This window comes from Eleutherodactylus coqui, chromosome 12, assembly GCF_035609145.1.
Source record: "Eleutherodactylus coqui strain aEleCoq1 chromosome 12, aEleCoq1.hap1, whole genome shotgun sequence".
NCBI lineage: Eukaryota > Metazoa > Chordata > Amphibia > Anura > Eleutherodactylidae > Eleutherodactylus > Eleutherodactylus coqui.
The window spans coordinates 33,468,195-33,483,292 of record NC_089848.1 but is presented as its reverse complement, the minus strand read 5'-3'; the positions used below and the strand labels follow the sequence as shown (position 1 = coordinate 33,483,292).

The 15,098-nt window shown below is 44.9% G+C and overlaps 1 protein-coding gene across 1 annotated transcript in view; it reads right to left on the bottom strand.

The window, feature by feature from the left end:
- Positions 1 to 246: 246 nt before the first annotated feature.
- Positions 247 to 15,098, bottom strand: part of VPS41 (VPS41 subunit of HOPS complex) — a 240,280-nt gene continuing 225,428 nt past the window's right edge. Inside the window, exons 22-26 of the mRNA XM_066584684.1 lie at positions 13,399 to 13,536; positions 10,609 to 10,663; positions 6,845 to 6,985; positions 550 to 686; positions 247 to 321 (exon numbers count right to left, since the gene is read on the bottom strand). Coding sequence (XP_066440781.1) covers positions 247 to 321; positions 550 to 686; positions 6,845 to 6,985; positions 10,609 to 10,663; positions 13,399 to 13,536 — 546 coding nt within the window. The remainder of the gene's footprint in view (positions 322 to 549; positions 687 to 6,844; positions 6,986 to 10,608; positions 10,664 to 13,398; positions 13,537 to 15,098) is intronic.

Sequence of the window (15,098 nt, the reverse complement as noted above, 5' to 3'; positions counted from 1 at the left end):
CATTGGACTACTAACGCACTATACCTCCTCCCTGAATGTCCAGAGCTGCCAATGCGATCAGCGCCGGCCAATCAGCGAGCAGCACAGTGCGCATTGGATAGATAGAAAACTGAAAATAGAAAACAGGGCAGAAACTGGGCTACCTGAAGGGCAGCCGCGGGTCACATACCCCCTCCTGTCGCGTTCGATATTTTCAGACAACTATCGGATGAAAGACCTTTGCAAGAATGTTTCCGAAATGATTGCTCATCTGTTGCGCAGTATCATGGAACACATATGGCCAGTAGGAACAACTGTAACAACCAATGTGGACCAAAATGGCTGAATATGCAAAAAGAACGCTCAGCAGATAATTGTTCAACCATCAACCTGCTTCTATCTGATGTGCGTGGCCGTCTTAAGAAAATGGCATTTGTCTTGTGGAAGGAAAGAGTAAAAAGAAGGGAAATAATGAAGAGATTTTCGCTCTCAGAAGAACACACAATTCTATAAAACTGCTTGTTAGTTAAAGTCAAAAAACAGAGTTCCACATTAACCCTCGGAACTCACCTGGAGGTTGTAGTCTTGCAGGATTTTAACAAGCGAGTCCCTCAGATTAGGTATCTCCATTCCCTCTTTAATGCGGTGAATGAGAAGGATCGGATCGACATGGGTCCCGATGTTATTCAGTAGTCCAGTTATAAATGCTAATCAGTAAAAACAAAAGTCATGTTACTAAAGCTTACGGTCATGAGGGGCGACATGTAGCATTTAATGGCCAGGTTAAATAAAACAAGCAGTACAAACCCCCTGTACACAGAGACAATACGAGCTTCCAGATCAGGGGGAATATTCTATACAACTCTATCTGCACTGGGGTCGTACATCCAGCCTGATGGTGGAGACCCAGAGGGGCTTCTATGTCCCAGTGTCCGGACTCTTCTTCACTGGGTTTACAGAACATTGTATTTTGGATCTGATTTATTGTCATTTTCACAATTAAAAGCTTTACCTAACGGGCTGCAATCTATCACGGCCCCCGTTAGATTGTTCTAAACATTTTGGTTAGAGATGAGCGAACGTACTCGTCCGAGCTTGATACTCGTTCGAGTATTAGGGTGTTCGAGATGCTCGTTACTCGTAACGAGTACCACGTGATGTTCGAGTTACTTTCACTTTCATCTCTGAGACATTAGCGCGCTTTTCTGGCCAATAAAAAGACAGGGAAGGCATTACAACTTCCCCCTGCGACGTTCAAGCCCTATACCACCCCCCTGCAGTGAGTGGCTGGGGAGATCAGGTGTCACGCGAGTATTAAAATCTGCCCCTCCCGCGGCTCGCCACAGATGCGTTCTGACATAGTTTAGGGAAAGTGCTGCTGCTATAGGGAGAGCGTTAGGAGTTATTTTAGGCTTCAAGAACCCCAACGGTCCTTCTTAGGCCATAGAAATCGCAGATCGCACCTATGTGCGATCTGCGATTCCTGTTCTCTTCTCTTTATGCGCTCAATGGGGCCGGCGGCAGCAGCGCCGACCCCATTGAGAACATATAGAAGACAAATCATTCTTCTCTGCCACAGCTGTTACAGCTATGGCAGAGGAGAACGATCTTTATGCTGACAGTGCGGGGGGGGGGGGGGGGGGGCACTCTTGCCGCTATTGTGGCTTAATAGTGGGACCTGGGAACCTGAGATGCAGCCCAACATGTAGCCCCTCGCCTGCCCTATCTGTTGCTGTGTCGTTCCCATCACTTTCTTGAATTGCCCAGATTTTCACAAATGGAAACCTTAGCGAGCATCGGCGATATACAAAAATGCTCGGGTCGCCCATTGACTTCAATGGGGTTCGTTACTCGAAACGAACCCTCGAGCATCGAGAAAAGTTCGTCCCGAGTAACGAGCACCCGAGCATTTTGGTGCTCGCTCACCTCTAATTTTGGTTGTTATGAATTGCATCAAAGCATGTTGAAAAATATCCAGATGTAAATCCAGCTAAATGGCGTTATCAAATAGGCTGTACGACCCCATGCCCACGAGCGGATCGGATTCTGCATGCAGGAGGCGCGGTGGAATCTGACCCTGCCCACGGCTGAGGACACTGTGGTTACCTGTTCGGGTCTTCTATTTCCAGACCTGCATACTCCTGCTTTCCCGCGGCAAATCAAGCCACCCATAGGGAAACATGGGCATCCGCACTGAAATGGAGCATGCTGGGTTTTTCTTTTCTGGATTAAAAGGTCTGCAAAGCAAATCTGCATGCTTTATGTCATTTGCGGAGCCCATGTTTCCCTATGGGCGGCTTGATTTACGATATAAGCTAGTTTACCAATATGAGTATTCTGGAAGGAAGCATATCTGGGTAAACAATATTCAGTCGCCTCTGAGGCTTGTCACTGCCTTAAATGATGGGAGCAATATCAGCCGCACTGTAACTTGGTTAAACAACAAGAAAGGAGAGGGATCGTGAAGCTCTTCAACACGTAGTACAAAGAAAACACCTACACTTACATGTACAGTCCAACAGATCTTCACGGGAAAAACAAGAATCATCAGCCCACCCGTAATATACGCTCATTGTCCAAAAAAATCAAGCACCCAGAAGGGGTGGTCAGAATCAAATGAAACTTCCTCTGTGTGGTTACAATATCAGAGCAAAAGGGTCATTTATTGGGGAAAACTGACCCCTTGAAGGGAGGCTCTAGTATCGCCTTGTACCGCCTCTAGCTTGGATACAAGATGTGATACAGGCAGGCATGGAGGCTCCAGTACCCTGTTGTATCGCATCTAGCTTGGATACAAGATGTGATACAAGTGGGCATGGAGGCTCTAGTGCCCTGTTGTACCACCTCTAGATTGGATACAAGATGGGATATGGGTGGGCATGGAGGCTCTAGTACCCTGTTGTATTGCCTCTACTTGGATACAAGATGTGATACAGGCAGGCATAAAGGCTCTAGTACCCTGTTGTACTCCCTCTAGCTTGGATACAAGATGTGATACAGGCGGGCATGGAGGCTCTAGTACCCTGTTGTACCACCTCTAACTTAGATACAAGATGTGATACCGGCGGTCATGGAGGCTTTAGTACCCTGTTGTACCACCTCTAGCTTGGATACAAGATGTGATACGGCCGGGCATGGAGGCTCTAGTACCCTGTTGTACCGCCTCTAGCTTGAATACAAGATGTGATACAGGCGGGCATGGAGGCTCTAGTACCTTGTTGTACTGCCTCAAGCTTGAATACAAGATGTGATATGGGCGAGAATTAAGGCTCTAGTACCCTGTTGTACCGCCTCTATTAGTATATCAATAAATATGGCCCCTGGCAGTGATATTTGAGTTGCTTTGTCTTTTTGCAGTGATATGCTTAGGAAGGTTAGTGTATGGACTCACAAAATAACGAGGACCCTTAACCTGGGTTGCGAGCTTCCTTTTTTTGGCCGAAATACTAATACTTCATGTTTATCATTGTACCCCCTGAGGAAGCCTGAGCGAAACGTGTGTCGGGGCTCAGGTTATAAGGTGGGCACTATTGATATGTTCATGTTCTTATTATTATCCTGCACATATGAATATGTAGTAGTTAATGTTTGTTTTAGAATTGTCATTATTGTAAACCCTGACTGTGATAACATTGGATATTCCTTGCATATCCATGTCTTTATGAACAGGACGTGCTTAATGTCTTCCTTTTTTGATGCATTATTTATTTTTTGGGGAAACTCGTCTCTTTTAAATGTGATATTTTAATATTATTCTATTTAATAAAATTAAAAAGTTTTTTTATTGAGGTTTTTGAGTGCTGACCTCTTTTTTTGAGTTGTATGTGGCATCATTAATAGGTTGTGAGAATGTATGGTGCACTACACGTATCAGTGGGACTGGCACTCTCTGTGCAAATATGATACTAAGCAGCTATTCACCCCAATATGTAGTAGTGTGTAAGTGGTTGTTCATCAGTATCTTGCACTTGGCAATGCTCCTCCACATAGCAATCTGCCCATCTGCATTCTGCTGGGCGGTGGGGTTCGTACTGCCCTTGTGTATCTCTGTGTCAGTATATTACCAAGCATGGCTGCTGACAGTGATTTTTGAGTTGATTTATCCCTTTGCAGTGATATATGTACAGTATGCATTTTAAGGTGTGAAAGGTGAGGTGGAAAGAAGCAGGCAGCAGATGTGACAACTGCAGTGGACAAACTTATTATATGTAAATGGGATTCTACAATTAGTTGCAGTTTTTCGCTACAAAGTCCACACCACACTAAGAAAGAAGTTTTCCCTGTTGGAACTCACCGTTACTGTTCCTAAAGCTGGCCAAGTGGCCATACATAGAAAACATCTGTTGGGTTAAGTCTTGTTTGGCCTACTGATAATTCAGAGTGTTCTTCATTAATTAAAAGGAGAACAGCCACTGCCAGATATTTCTCTCCTGATGCTTGTGTGATCCTCGTCCTCCCACCATTCACTGAGGGGGTCCTTTACAATAGATTTGCATATAGCAGATCTGTTGCAGAAATGTCTACAACTGTTCCATTCATCCTAATAAGGTTTGTAGAAATCCATGCACAAGCTGCAGAAACCACCCCATTCAGATGAAGGAAACAACATTTCAGTCACCGAAGGTTTTCAGTCTGCCATGTATAAATATACCCTTAGGAAGCCCCATACACATTAGATGGTCCGCCAGAACCACCGAGATCAATTCACTCTACATTGAACGTATCATTAGAGTTATCCATCTGGCAATACATTAAACTTCCACAGGCCTTCAGAACAGCAGCAAGTCACTGTGGCACAGATTGCATTAGGTGTTCATATCAGTCTGCAGGACTACTGGACTCAGGGTGTGCTAACAAAACATTCCCCCACACTATTCCTCCGCCTCTTCCAGCCTGAACGGTTGACATCCGACAGGAAGACTCATCGATTCTTGCTGCTTGTGCCAAATTCTGACCTCCCATCAGCACGGTGCAATAGAAATCTGGATTCAGGTGATGTTCTTCCACTGCTCACTTATCCAAGTTTTACGCTCTTATGCCCACTCGAGTCTTGCCCTTCTGTTTCCCTTAGATAACAATTGCACTTGCATTGGTCGTTATAGCCCATCCAGGCATTCTGATACATTAGTTGGAGCACCGGCATTGTATTCGGCTACAAGTTGCTTGACTTTGTACCGCCTGCTTGATCTCATTTCTGACCCCATTCGTCATTTGGTTAACCCAACGCTAATAACATGCTGCAACAAGAAGCAGAAAGGTAAGACTCCAGCGGGCAAGCGTGAGAAAAATTGGATGAATGAGCATTAGAAAAGCATTGCCTGGTCAGATGAATCCAGTTTTCTGTTGTGCCATGTTAACACAAGGATAAGAATTTGTTACAAGCAGCATAAATCGATGAACCCTTCCTTTCAGCTGTCCAGCTAATTTGCAGCAACTGCAAGAAGCTACCTTGTCCACATCGGCCAATAATCCGGCAAAACTATTTCAACCCCTAGTAGAATCTATGCCAGGATGAATTGCTGCTGTTCTGAAGGCCAAAGGAGGCCCAACCCATGGCTAGATCGGGGTCTCTGATGGCTCTGATGGATTTGTGATTGTTTAGGTGTTTTAAAGAGGTAGGAGAAAATTATATTCATTCATGAAAAAACGAATTAAAGGGAATTTCCAGGCTTCGTTGAAAAAAATGATGTTCCCCATGCCATGTCTTGGAGATGAAGGATGTCAATCCAACTTGGAAGAACGTGGCTACATCCAGATGACTCTTCTCAAGTAATCTACATACAGCACACTAGTTTAGGAATTGTTTTTCTAAGTTACGCTTGATCAGTTGAATTGTACATGGACATCTAATATAAGGAAGCCTGCAGGATTTTTGGTGCACCACACTTTGACCCCTTTGTGTGACCTTTGGTGGATGATTTTGATGTCATTAGACTTGTTACATCCTCACCACTGCTGTAAAATCATCAAATTTGAGTTTGATCCGTTGAGTGACCAGTCAGGCGAGGCCAAAGTTCCTATGCTAAGTATAGTGCTGCTAGGCAGAGTCAGTGCTCTTTCACACTGGCGAGGGCAATATCGGGCTGTGAATCTCTTGCAATGTGGAAACCACTGGATGCGAGGCGTTTTCACGTATATACAGTTTCGCATCCCTGCGGGGCTGAAGGAATTCCCCAGTGCGGCTATCACAGCCATGGCAGAGGATTGCAATGTTCTCCAAACGCTGGCCCCATTGAAAACAATGGGCAATGTTGCAAAGAAAAAGGACGTGCTGCTGTGCAGGGACACATTGCAAACGTGAATGAACCCATTTTATGTTCGTGTAGCGAACATCACATCAGTCTAGTCTTTATAAACACATTCATGTTACATATTATGGTATGGTGGCAGTCAATGGTGCTCATACCTAATCACAGCTTCCCTTCAATAACATGCGAAAAAGAAAAGTGTTCCAATATTGCAGATTGTATACGGGGGCAGTAATTCTACTGAACGCAGTTTACCAGTATTAGGATAAGACTGGAGTTCACAGTACGTTAATACATTCTGTAGCTGCAGATTTTAATTATTAACAAGGCCTGCAGATACTTCAAAATGTATAAATTACAACTGCGCTCATCACAGAAAAGTGGAGCCGATACTTGAAAATTAACAGAATGGAGCAAAAACAAGAAGGTGCTGCCTGCATGCTCCATAATGCTGACAACGCAGAACTTCACATTGGCATCTGAAAAGTTGGATAAACTCCAGATTAGGTATTCAATCTTCACCAGACTCCGGTTATGGCCAGGAAGAGAAATGGCCTTGAATGTTGAACAGCAGCGTCACAGAGTAGGAAGTAACATTCATCAGTCTACGCTCTTACGTGGCTTGTCAATGGAGTATAGAATAAGGTCTTCCCACAGCTCGGCATCATCCTGCTCCTTAGCAAACTCAATGGCTTTGTCCACATCCTTAAGTTCCTCCATGATCATCTGCAGCGCTCTACGACTGTTACCCATCCTACCTGTGGAACACAAAGAATGCATATAGGCTTAGATCACCGTTCAGCCCTCAGGAGCTGCTGTATATAGGAATAAACCCTACTTTATATTCAGCAATACACCAAAGAACTAAATACATCGATGACTCTATTCATCCAAGATTTCGTCTTTTTTCTTGACTCCTGTGTCATTGCAACACTTCCCTCCCACTGCGCCATAATCCGCTATATGTTCCTATAATTGTTATTTTACATGTTAACCCATTAGTGACTGCTTATGTTTTTTTATGAGAGCTATAAGAGACTTTATTCTAGAGATTCAGGTTTTAATGAAGCTCCAGGATAATGGCTGCCAGGAGAACTGTGCAACTGCCGATAAGAAAGCCAGAAATGTTGTAATTACATAAATACCCTGTTTCCCCAAAAATAAGCCCTACCCCAAAAATAAGCCTGGGCCTAATTTTTGGGCCAGGTTGAAATATAAGCCCTACCCCAAAAATAAACCCTAGTAATACTACATAAAAGAAAAATACATTACCTAGCAGGCTCAGTCCAGGTCCCTTCCACTGCTCTCTAGAAGTTCAGCGCAGTTCCTGTAGTCGTCAACCGCTTGTACAACATTACTTCCACGTCATGGGATTCATAAAGCGATAGTGGTGATTGGTTCTTCAACCGCTGCTCAGCCAATCAATACAGCGCTGGATGAACCAATGTGACTGGCCGTGGCTCAGCCAATTCATAAATCCCGCTTCTACAATGTGACAGCTGTTGATTGGTTCTTCCATCACTGCTCAGCCAATCAATGCGGCGCTGGATAAATCCAATCACAGCCATCACATTGGTTCAGCCAGTGCTGCATTAATTGGCTGAGCAGAGGTAGAAGTACCAATCACAGCCCTCGCTTCCTGGAGGCAGGATTTATGAATCCCGTAATCAGGAAATGATGTGGTATGCGCAGTCGAGGACTGTGGGAAGTGCATTGGAGCTGTGAAGAGCAGCGGGAGGGACCTAGACTGAGCCTACTAGCTAAACAGGACCCCCCCCCCCAAAAAAAAAAAAAAAAAAATAAGACCTAGTGCCTCTTTTGGGGCAAAAATTAATATAACACAGTGTCTTATTTTCAGGAAAACACAGTAATAATTAAAACTGCAAAAATGATATCAATAGATATAATAACATGTAACACAATACTGTTAACCTGCTACAAGTTATCGTAACACAACAAAAGGCATTGAGAAGTTATTGAAAAGGCAAGAAAAAGTTCTGTGCCAAAGTTTAGTTACTGCATTAAGTGTCAAGTTAAACTGTGCCACACCTGTATGTGTATATCCTAAAAAATCCAGTATCAGCTCTAGCAGAAACCCACGGCAGCAGCTCACACACATCTAATATCTGAATACAAATGCATAACTCTTGTATCTACTAACCACATAATAATGCAGGGTTCTTAGCACATATTTTGATCAAAGCACGTGGGCCCATCCACCATGACCAAGTGACCATGCTTATGGACGGTCCTAAAATTAACATGTACCTCTCTTTTGAGCCGGATACTCCAACTGATTCAGAGTAGTAGGATACCAGGCTATATAGGTCTAGGCCTTCAAATCAAACCTTGGAAAGCAGGATACCAAGCTATAAAGCCTAATTAAAAAGGCTTTGGAGCAAATAGGTGAAAGGACTGCGCAATACAAGAGAAGAGAGACGCTGGTCATCACATCCAACAAATAGATGCACAGGTAAGTGCCAACTAGCTACAAGTAACACAACAAAAGGCATTGAAAGGGCAAGAAAAAAGTGCTGCGCCACAAATTATTTACCACGCTGGGTGCCAAGTTAAACTTTGCTACATCTGTATGAGTATAACCTACAGGGGCCCGACGTGCCAGGATCCGCTGTCATGCTCTGAAGTGACCATTTGCAGAGCTATTTTTTTCTCTCTGACCTTTTGGCGAGCAAGATGTTATAAAGAAGAAGAAGAAGAACAGCAACAACATTTCCCTAAAGTCGAGCTTCTCCAATGTAGTTTTTCTAATGTGGTCTAACTTATAAATCCGATTAAAATCCATAGGAGAACATAACAGACAAAGACAGACACAAATACAAGCTTCGTCCTACAGTTTCTTACTTAACATACTTGAACTTGAAAAATTACTTATCCCTCCCAGACACTACAAGCTCAAGAATTTCAAAGTGTAATTGGTGAAAAAATAAAGACCAATGTGCCAGGAAAAAAACGCAAAAATCACTTTAACGGCCCGAGAAACGTTCAAATGTGTCTGGTTATTAAAGGGGTTGTCCCGCGAAAGCAAGTGGGTCTATACATTTCTGTATGGCCATATTAATGCACTTTGTAATGTACATTGTGCATTAATTATGAGCCATACAGAAGTTATTCACTTACCTGTTCCGTTGCTAGCATCCTCGTCTCCATGGTGCCGTCTAATTTTCAGCGTCTAATCGCCGGATTAGACGCGCTTGCGCAGTCCGGTCTTCTTCTTTTCTGAATGGGGCCGCTCGTGCCGGAGAGCGGCTCCTGGTAGCTCCGCCCCGTCACGTGCCGATTCCAGCCAATCAGGAGGCTGGAATCGGCAATGGACCGCACAGAAGCCCTGCGGTCCACCGAGGGAGAAAATCCCGGCGGCCATCTTCACCAGGTAAGTAAGAAGTCACCGGAGCGCGGGGATTCAGGTAAGCGCTGTCCGGTTTTCTTTTTTAACCCCTGCATCGGGGTTGTCTCGCGCCGAACGGGGGGGGCTGTTGAAAAAAAAAAAAACCCGTTTCGGCGCGGGACAACCCCTTTAAGGTTAAAGGGGTTGTCCCGCGCCGAAACGGGTTTTTTTTTTTTTCAACCCCCCCCCCGTTCGGCGCGAGACAACCCCGATGCAGGGAGGTAAAGAAAGCTCACCGGAGCGCTTACCTGAATCCCCGCGCTCCGGTGACTTCTCTACTCACCGCTGAAGATGGCCTCTTCCTCCGTGGACCGCAGCTCTTCTGTGCGGTCCATTGCCGATTCCAGCCTCCTGATTGGCTGGAATCGGCACGTGACGGGGCGGAGCTACACGGAGCTACACGGAGCCCCATAGAAGACTGCAGAAGACCCGGACTGCGCAAGCGCGGCTAATTTGGCCATCGGAGGGCGAAAATTAGTCGGCACCATGGAGACGAGGACGCCAGCAACGGAACAGGTAAGTATAAAACTTTTTATAACTTCTGCATGGCTCATAATTAATGCACAATGTACATTACAAAGTGCATTATTATGGCCATGCAGAAGTGTACAGACCCACTTGCTGCCTCGGGACAACCCCTTTAATTAGCTCCAGTATTAAACAGGTTGGCTGATCCCAAATCCAGAGACCCTTGGCAAACCGCTGAGCTGCTGCACCTAATCAGGTAGAGGTGCAGGTGGAGAGGACCCCTTCAATAAGTGAAGAGGTAGAGGAGAGAGGGACAACACAATGAGGAGGGTCTCATATAGCACCGAGCAATATGTGAGGACTCCAACGATGAAGACTGCGGGATATCACAATGTATCTAGCTTCGTTGGAACAAAGACTTGTTCCCATTTCATGAAAGATGCGGACATTAAGATTTCAGCTCGTTGCGTTTCTTTCTATCAGCTAAAACTATAGAAATGTACTTACTTAACAGAAACACAGTCTCTTCCACAAAGTTTCTCTGGTGACAGATCTCAAGGGCCTGTAATTGTAAAGGGAAAGTAGTCAGTCTGTATGTTCTAATTCAAGTAGACAACCCAATTAAGTAAAACCAGCCGGCGAAAAATATACACAGAGCGTCTGCGTAACAATGTATCAGGAGACAGGCTGACAGATTGTGCCTTTACATAGTACAGTTATGGGATGCCTTTACACAGAAGCACTCAGTGTCATTAAATAGGCTACATACACACCTATCTACGTGTGCAGCCTGTTCTTAAGGGGTTGGTAATTTGGTGGGGTCCCATGTCCCCCGTCCCCCCCACAGTGAAGAGGAGATTGAATAAAGCGCTGGTCACACAAGCATACTAGCACTCCATTCACTTTCAATGGGAGTACCCGAATGGCGCACTCGCTCGGGTAATTCCATCACTCCCATTGAAATGAATGGCGCGTTGACCACGTGTGTTACCATTGAAAGTGACGTCTCTGTAGGGAAAGGAAAGCAGTTACAGGAGAAAAGGACATGGGATCCCATTCTCCAGATCAGTAGGGGTCTCAGCAGTGAGACCTCCACTGATAAACAAGTTATCCCCTATCCTGTGGATAGAGGATAATTTGATATTTGGGTACAACCCCTTTAATGAACTTAAGTGCAGAGTGCTTCTGTGCAACTACTGTATGTTTAAATTGGGAGGGGGGAGGAGTGTGAAAGTTGTGACCCCGACTAATTACTAGAAGTTAATGGCAGTGATGCAAGAACAGTGTGGTACTCCATCGGCTCTGCTTGCTTCCCCATATTATATTCTGTGGCTAAGAGGAACGGCACTATCCTAGCTCAGCTGCCACGTCTTTCACATTTGACAGGTGTTACAGTGGTTGGATCTTCCCAACCAATCAATCGTATATTAATGCCTCATCCTAATGATACGGGAAAACTATTCAACTCTGAACTGTATTACAGAGAAAGAAGGGAAGCCATCTGATTGGCCAGGACACACAGCATAGCGGCTCTTATGTTCCTCACAAGGAACAGCCGGCCCTTTAAGTGCAGTTAAATAGAACAATTGTAAATTTACAAAAAGCTTCGTGACAAGAAGACCCAAAAACCACTGACGACACTCAACATTACTGTACTGCAGGCAAGTTCATAAAAACATTGACTTTGCCGTCTTAAACTCTAAACATGCTGAACAATGAAAATGGTTTCACATACTTATCTGAAATGACACTGATTGGTTACGACAACTATTTCATTTTCAATTTCCAAAAGGCTTTTAGGCTTTTTTCCAAGTAACCAATTTTGAAATTTGTTCTATGCACTTAATCAGGGAAAAAGCTACCGATACATTGTAGCCAAGGATTTTAATTTAGACTGTGTTAAGTTTCAAGATCAAATACAACAGTAGCTTTATGTCCTGAAATTGGAGCTGCCTGCAAGGCGCACCTGCTGCTCCGGCCATTGTAACGACATGAAAGCGCCAAGGAAACAATAATAATCAGAATCATAGACTAAAAAGGTTAATTGAGCATACGCTATAAAGAAGTGGATATTAGAGATCAGGGAACTAAGCTTAAAAGGCTTAAGGCGGCCCAACGCTTCAGATAGAAGAAGGCTGAAGGCCGAACAACTGCTGAACGACCGGCTGCTGAACAGAGGCAGCCATGCCCTTTAGTCCATATTGGCTGTCACCGGCAGTTTTATAGACTTCTGTAATCCGTTTTAGTTTTGGTAAGAAGTAGTAGTAAAGGGGATCATCTTATGGACCACATGCTTTAAAATTACAGAAACAAGCATAGGAACATATGTAGACACATCTATATAAATACCTAGTGGTACCTCCCAAATACAGTCCTACCACTCAGGGGGTGCAGCTTCTACCAATCCATTCTAACAGAACTGGTTACTTCTCAGAGAGCACTAATCTTCGCCGACCCCAGGTTGAAATATCTAGCTGTCTCTGGCCTTTGGGAATTAGAAACAATGGCTCTAAATCAGGCAGCAATTTTTTAGCTTATAGCCAATTTACACAGGCAGAATTTTTGGCTCGATGTGATGAGCGACGGTCACCCCACAGGCTGATTCAGCGCTTGTTTCATTTTCTTTTACTTGGGCCGAGAATCGGCTTGTGGATATCAATGATTGTGAATGCGATCATTTGTCACTATAGGCCAATGATCTTCCGGTTCACATGGGGAGATGGACCGCCAATCAGCAAGCATTTTTATGCTTGATCGGCTGATCTTTTACAGTAAGAATCAAACGTCTGGACACACTGGAGTGTTGGCTCCTCTTGATTCAGAAAGACATACAAACAGGAAGTATGAATAGGGCGGCGCACACTTCAGGGCTCCTGATTTCAAGGTTGCAGAGATATCACAATTGCTTGATGAAGGACGGTAGACCAAAACATCGCATGTGGACAACAATACATTCTAACTGGCATCCTCAAAAAGAATCTGAAATGTGTGCTGCCCTTCTTCTTTCTTCGAGTACCGTGGAGCCCGGGACGGTAGGGCTCTTGGGAATTGCGCCATGTCCTGAATCAAGGAAGCTGCGCTACCATTGTTTGTCGCAGATACATAAAAACAGGCTTAATAGTCACATCTGTATCTGAAGGTTTTGAGTTGAGTTAGATTAGGAAATAGAACTAAGATTAGGTTATAAATCCAAATCTACAATCAAAACCTGTAAATTCTAGCAAAACAAGTCTGGAAGCCCCGTATGGTTAGTCTGAAGAGATTAAATGATGCCACCCACTGAACAGCTGTGCTTACCTTCTCTAATGGACAATGAGTGCTGTCTCGAAGGAAAGGTAGAAGATTCGGTCGATCGTATTCGGCATACAAGCTGATTTGTTTTTCGTGGTATTTTTGACCTTTATGATGATCCCTCTTGAAAAGTTTGTGAAGATACTAGGACGAAAGAAAACAAACAAACAAACAGTACTTTTATAAACTTTATCATGTAGTGCAAATAAAACGTCTTAGGCCTCCTGCCCACGGCCGCGTCGGACTCTGCCAGTGGAATATCGCAGCGGAGCCCAACACAGCGCCCCCTAAAGACCTCATAGTCGCCCCTCCGGATCCGCTGCGCAAGTCCCATCTGGCGAGCCGGCGTGCATATGCAGTGCAGCGCATGACATACCAGCGGTGGCGCGTAATCAGGCGATACTTCCTCTGTGCTCACACCAGAAGTATCACGTGACGGACAGCTTATCACTGACTACATTGGAAGCCGGCCGTGTGTTTTTCCGCGGCAATAGGAACATGCCACAATTTCTTTCACGCTACATAACTGCGCGGTAGAATGCCGCAGCGTGAAGACCGACAGGCAGAAAGATATTAGACTCAATAGAACCTAACAGCTTCGGGATAACGCCGTGGATTTCCGCCACATGAAACGCAGCAGAAATCCGTCTGTGGGCATTACGCCTTAGAGCCCAATCATCAAAAGACCACTGAAAACACAAATGTATTAATTACACTATAGCATATATACTGCATATACGTAAACTGCAGAACGTGGAAGATACTGTAAAGGCCCATTTACACAGGACGAGAGTTGGGCAAACGATGCCTGACACTCATCCCTGTGTCTCTGCGCTCCTGCACAGGAGCTAGCAGAGCTGGCTGGGTCATGGAGTGGCCAGCAGGGGGCGGGGCAGTGCAGGAGATTTCTCTCCTTTCGCTCCCCTCTCCATTGAGATAACACAGCGGCTGTTCACTATTGAACGGCGGCTGTTTAACTGCACGATGATGCTTCATCGCTCATCTTTTATGCTGCATAAAGCTCATCGTGCAGTGTCAACAGCCGCTATTCAGTAGCGAACGGCCGCTGTGTTATCTCAATGTGACCCAGCCAGCTCTGCTAGCTCCTCTGCAGAGGAGACACAGGGACGAGAGTCGGGCATCGTTTGCCCAACGCTCGTCCAGTGTAAATGGGCCTTAAATCAGATCCAATTTAGATAAATACATTTAGTTGAATGTCCGCACCGCAGGAGGTTAATGGCGCATCAATTACACCAGCCACGCATTCATTTTAAAAGATATGACTGCAGTGAAGTGTTCTCGACAGATCAGTAAGCCTCAGCCGGAGGGAAAACTGCAAGTTTCAAGGAATTTCTTTTTGTCTTCTCACTACCTAATATTTCCTGACAACCGCTCTGCACCTTCCTGGTTGCCGCTAACAGGGACATGTGACTGCTACAACCAAACACTGGCTTTAGGCGGTTACTGCTGTGGCCAGTGATTGGCTGCAGCAGTCACATGTCCTGGTTAGCAGCAACCAGGAAGGACAGAGTGGCTGTGAACCCGGTGATAATCCCCCATTAATCTCCTACTGAACCCCGTCACAGTCTATTTTATATGGGGCGCCTTCCCCTCCTCTTTGGATTCATAATAAAAGTTAGTATATTTTTATGGTGCCGGAGTTCCTATATATCTTCTCTTCTTGGATTGCCCCTGGGATTCGGCCT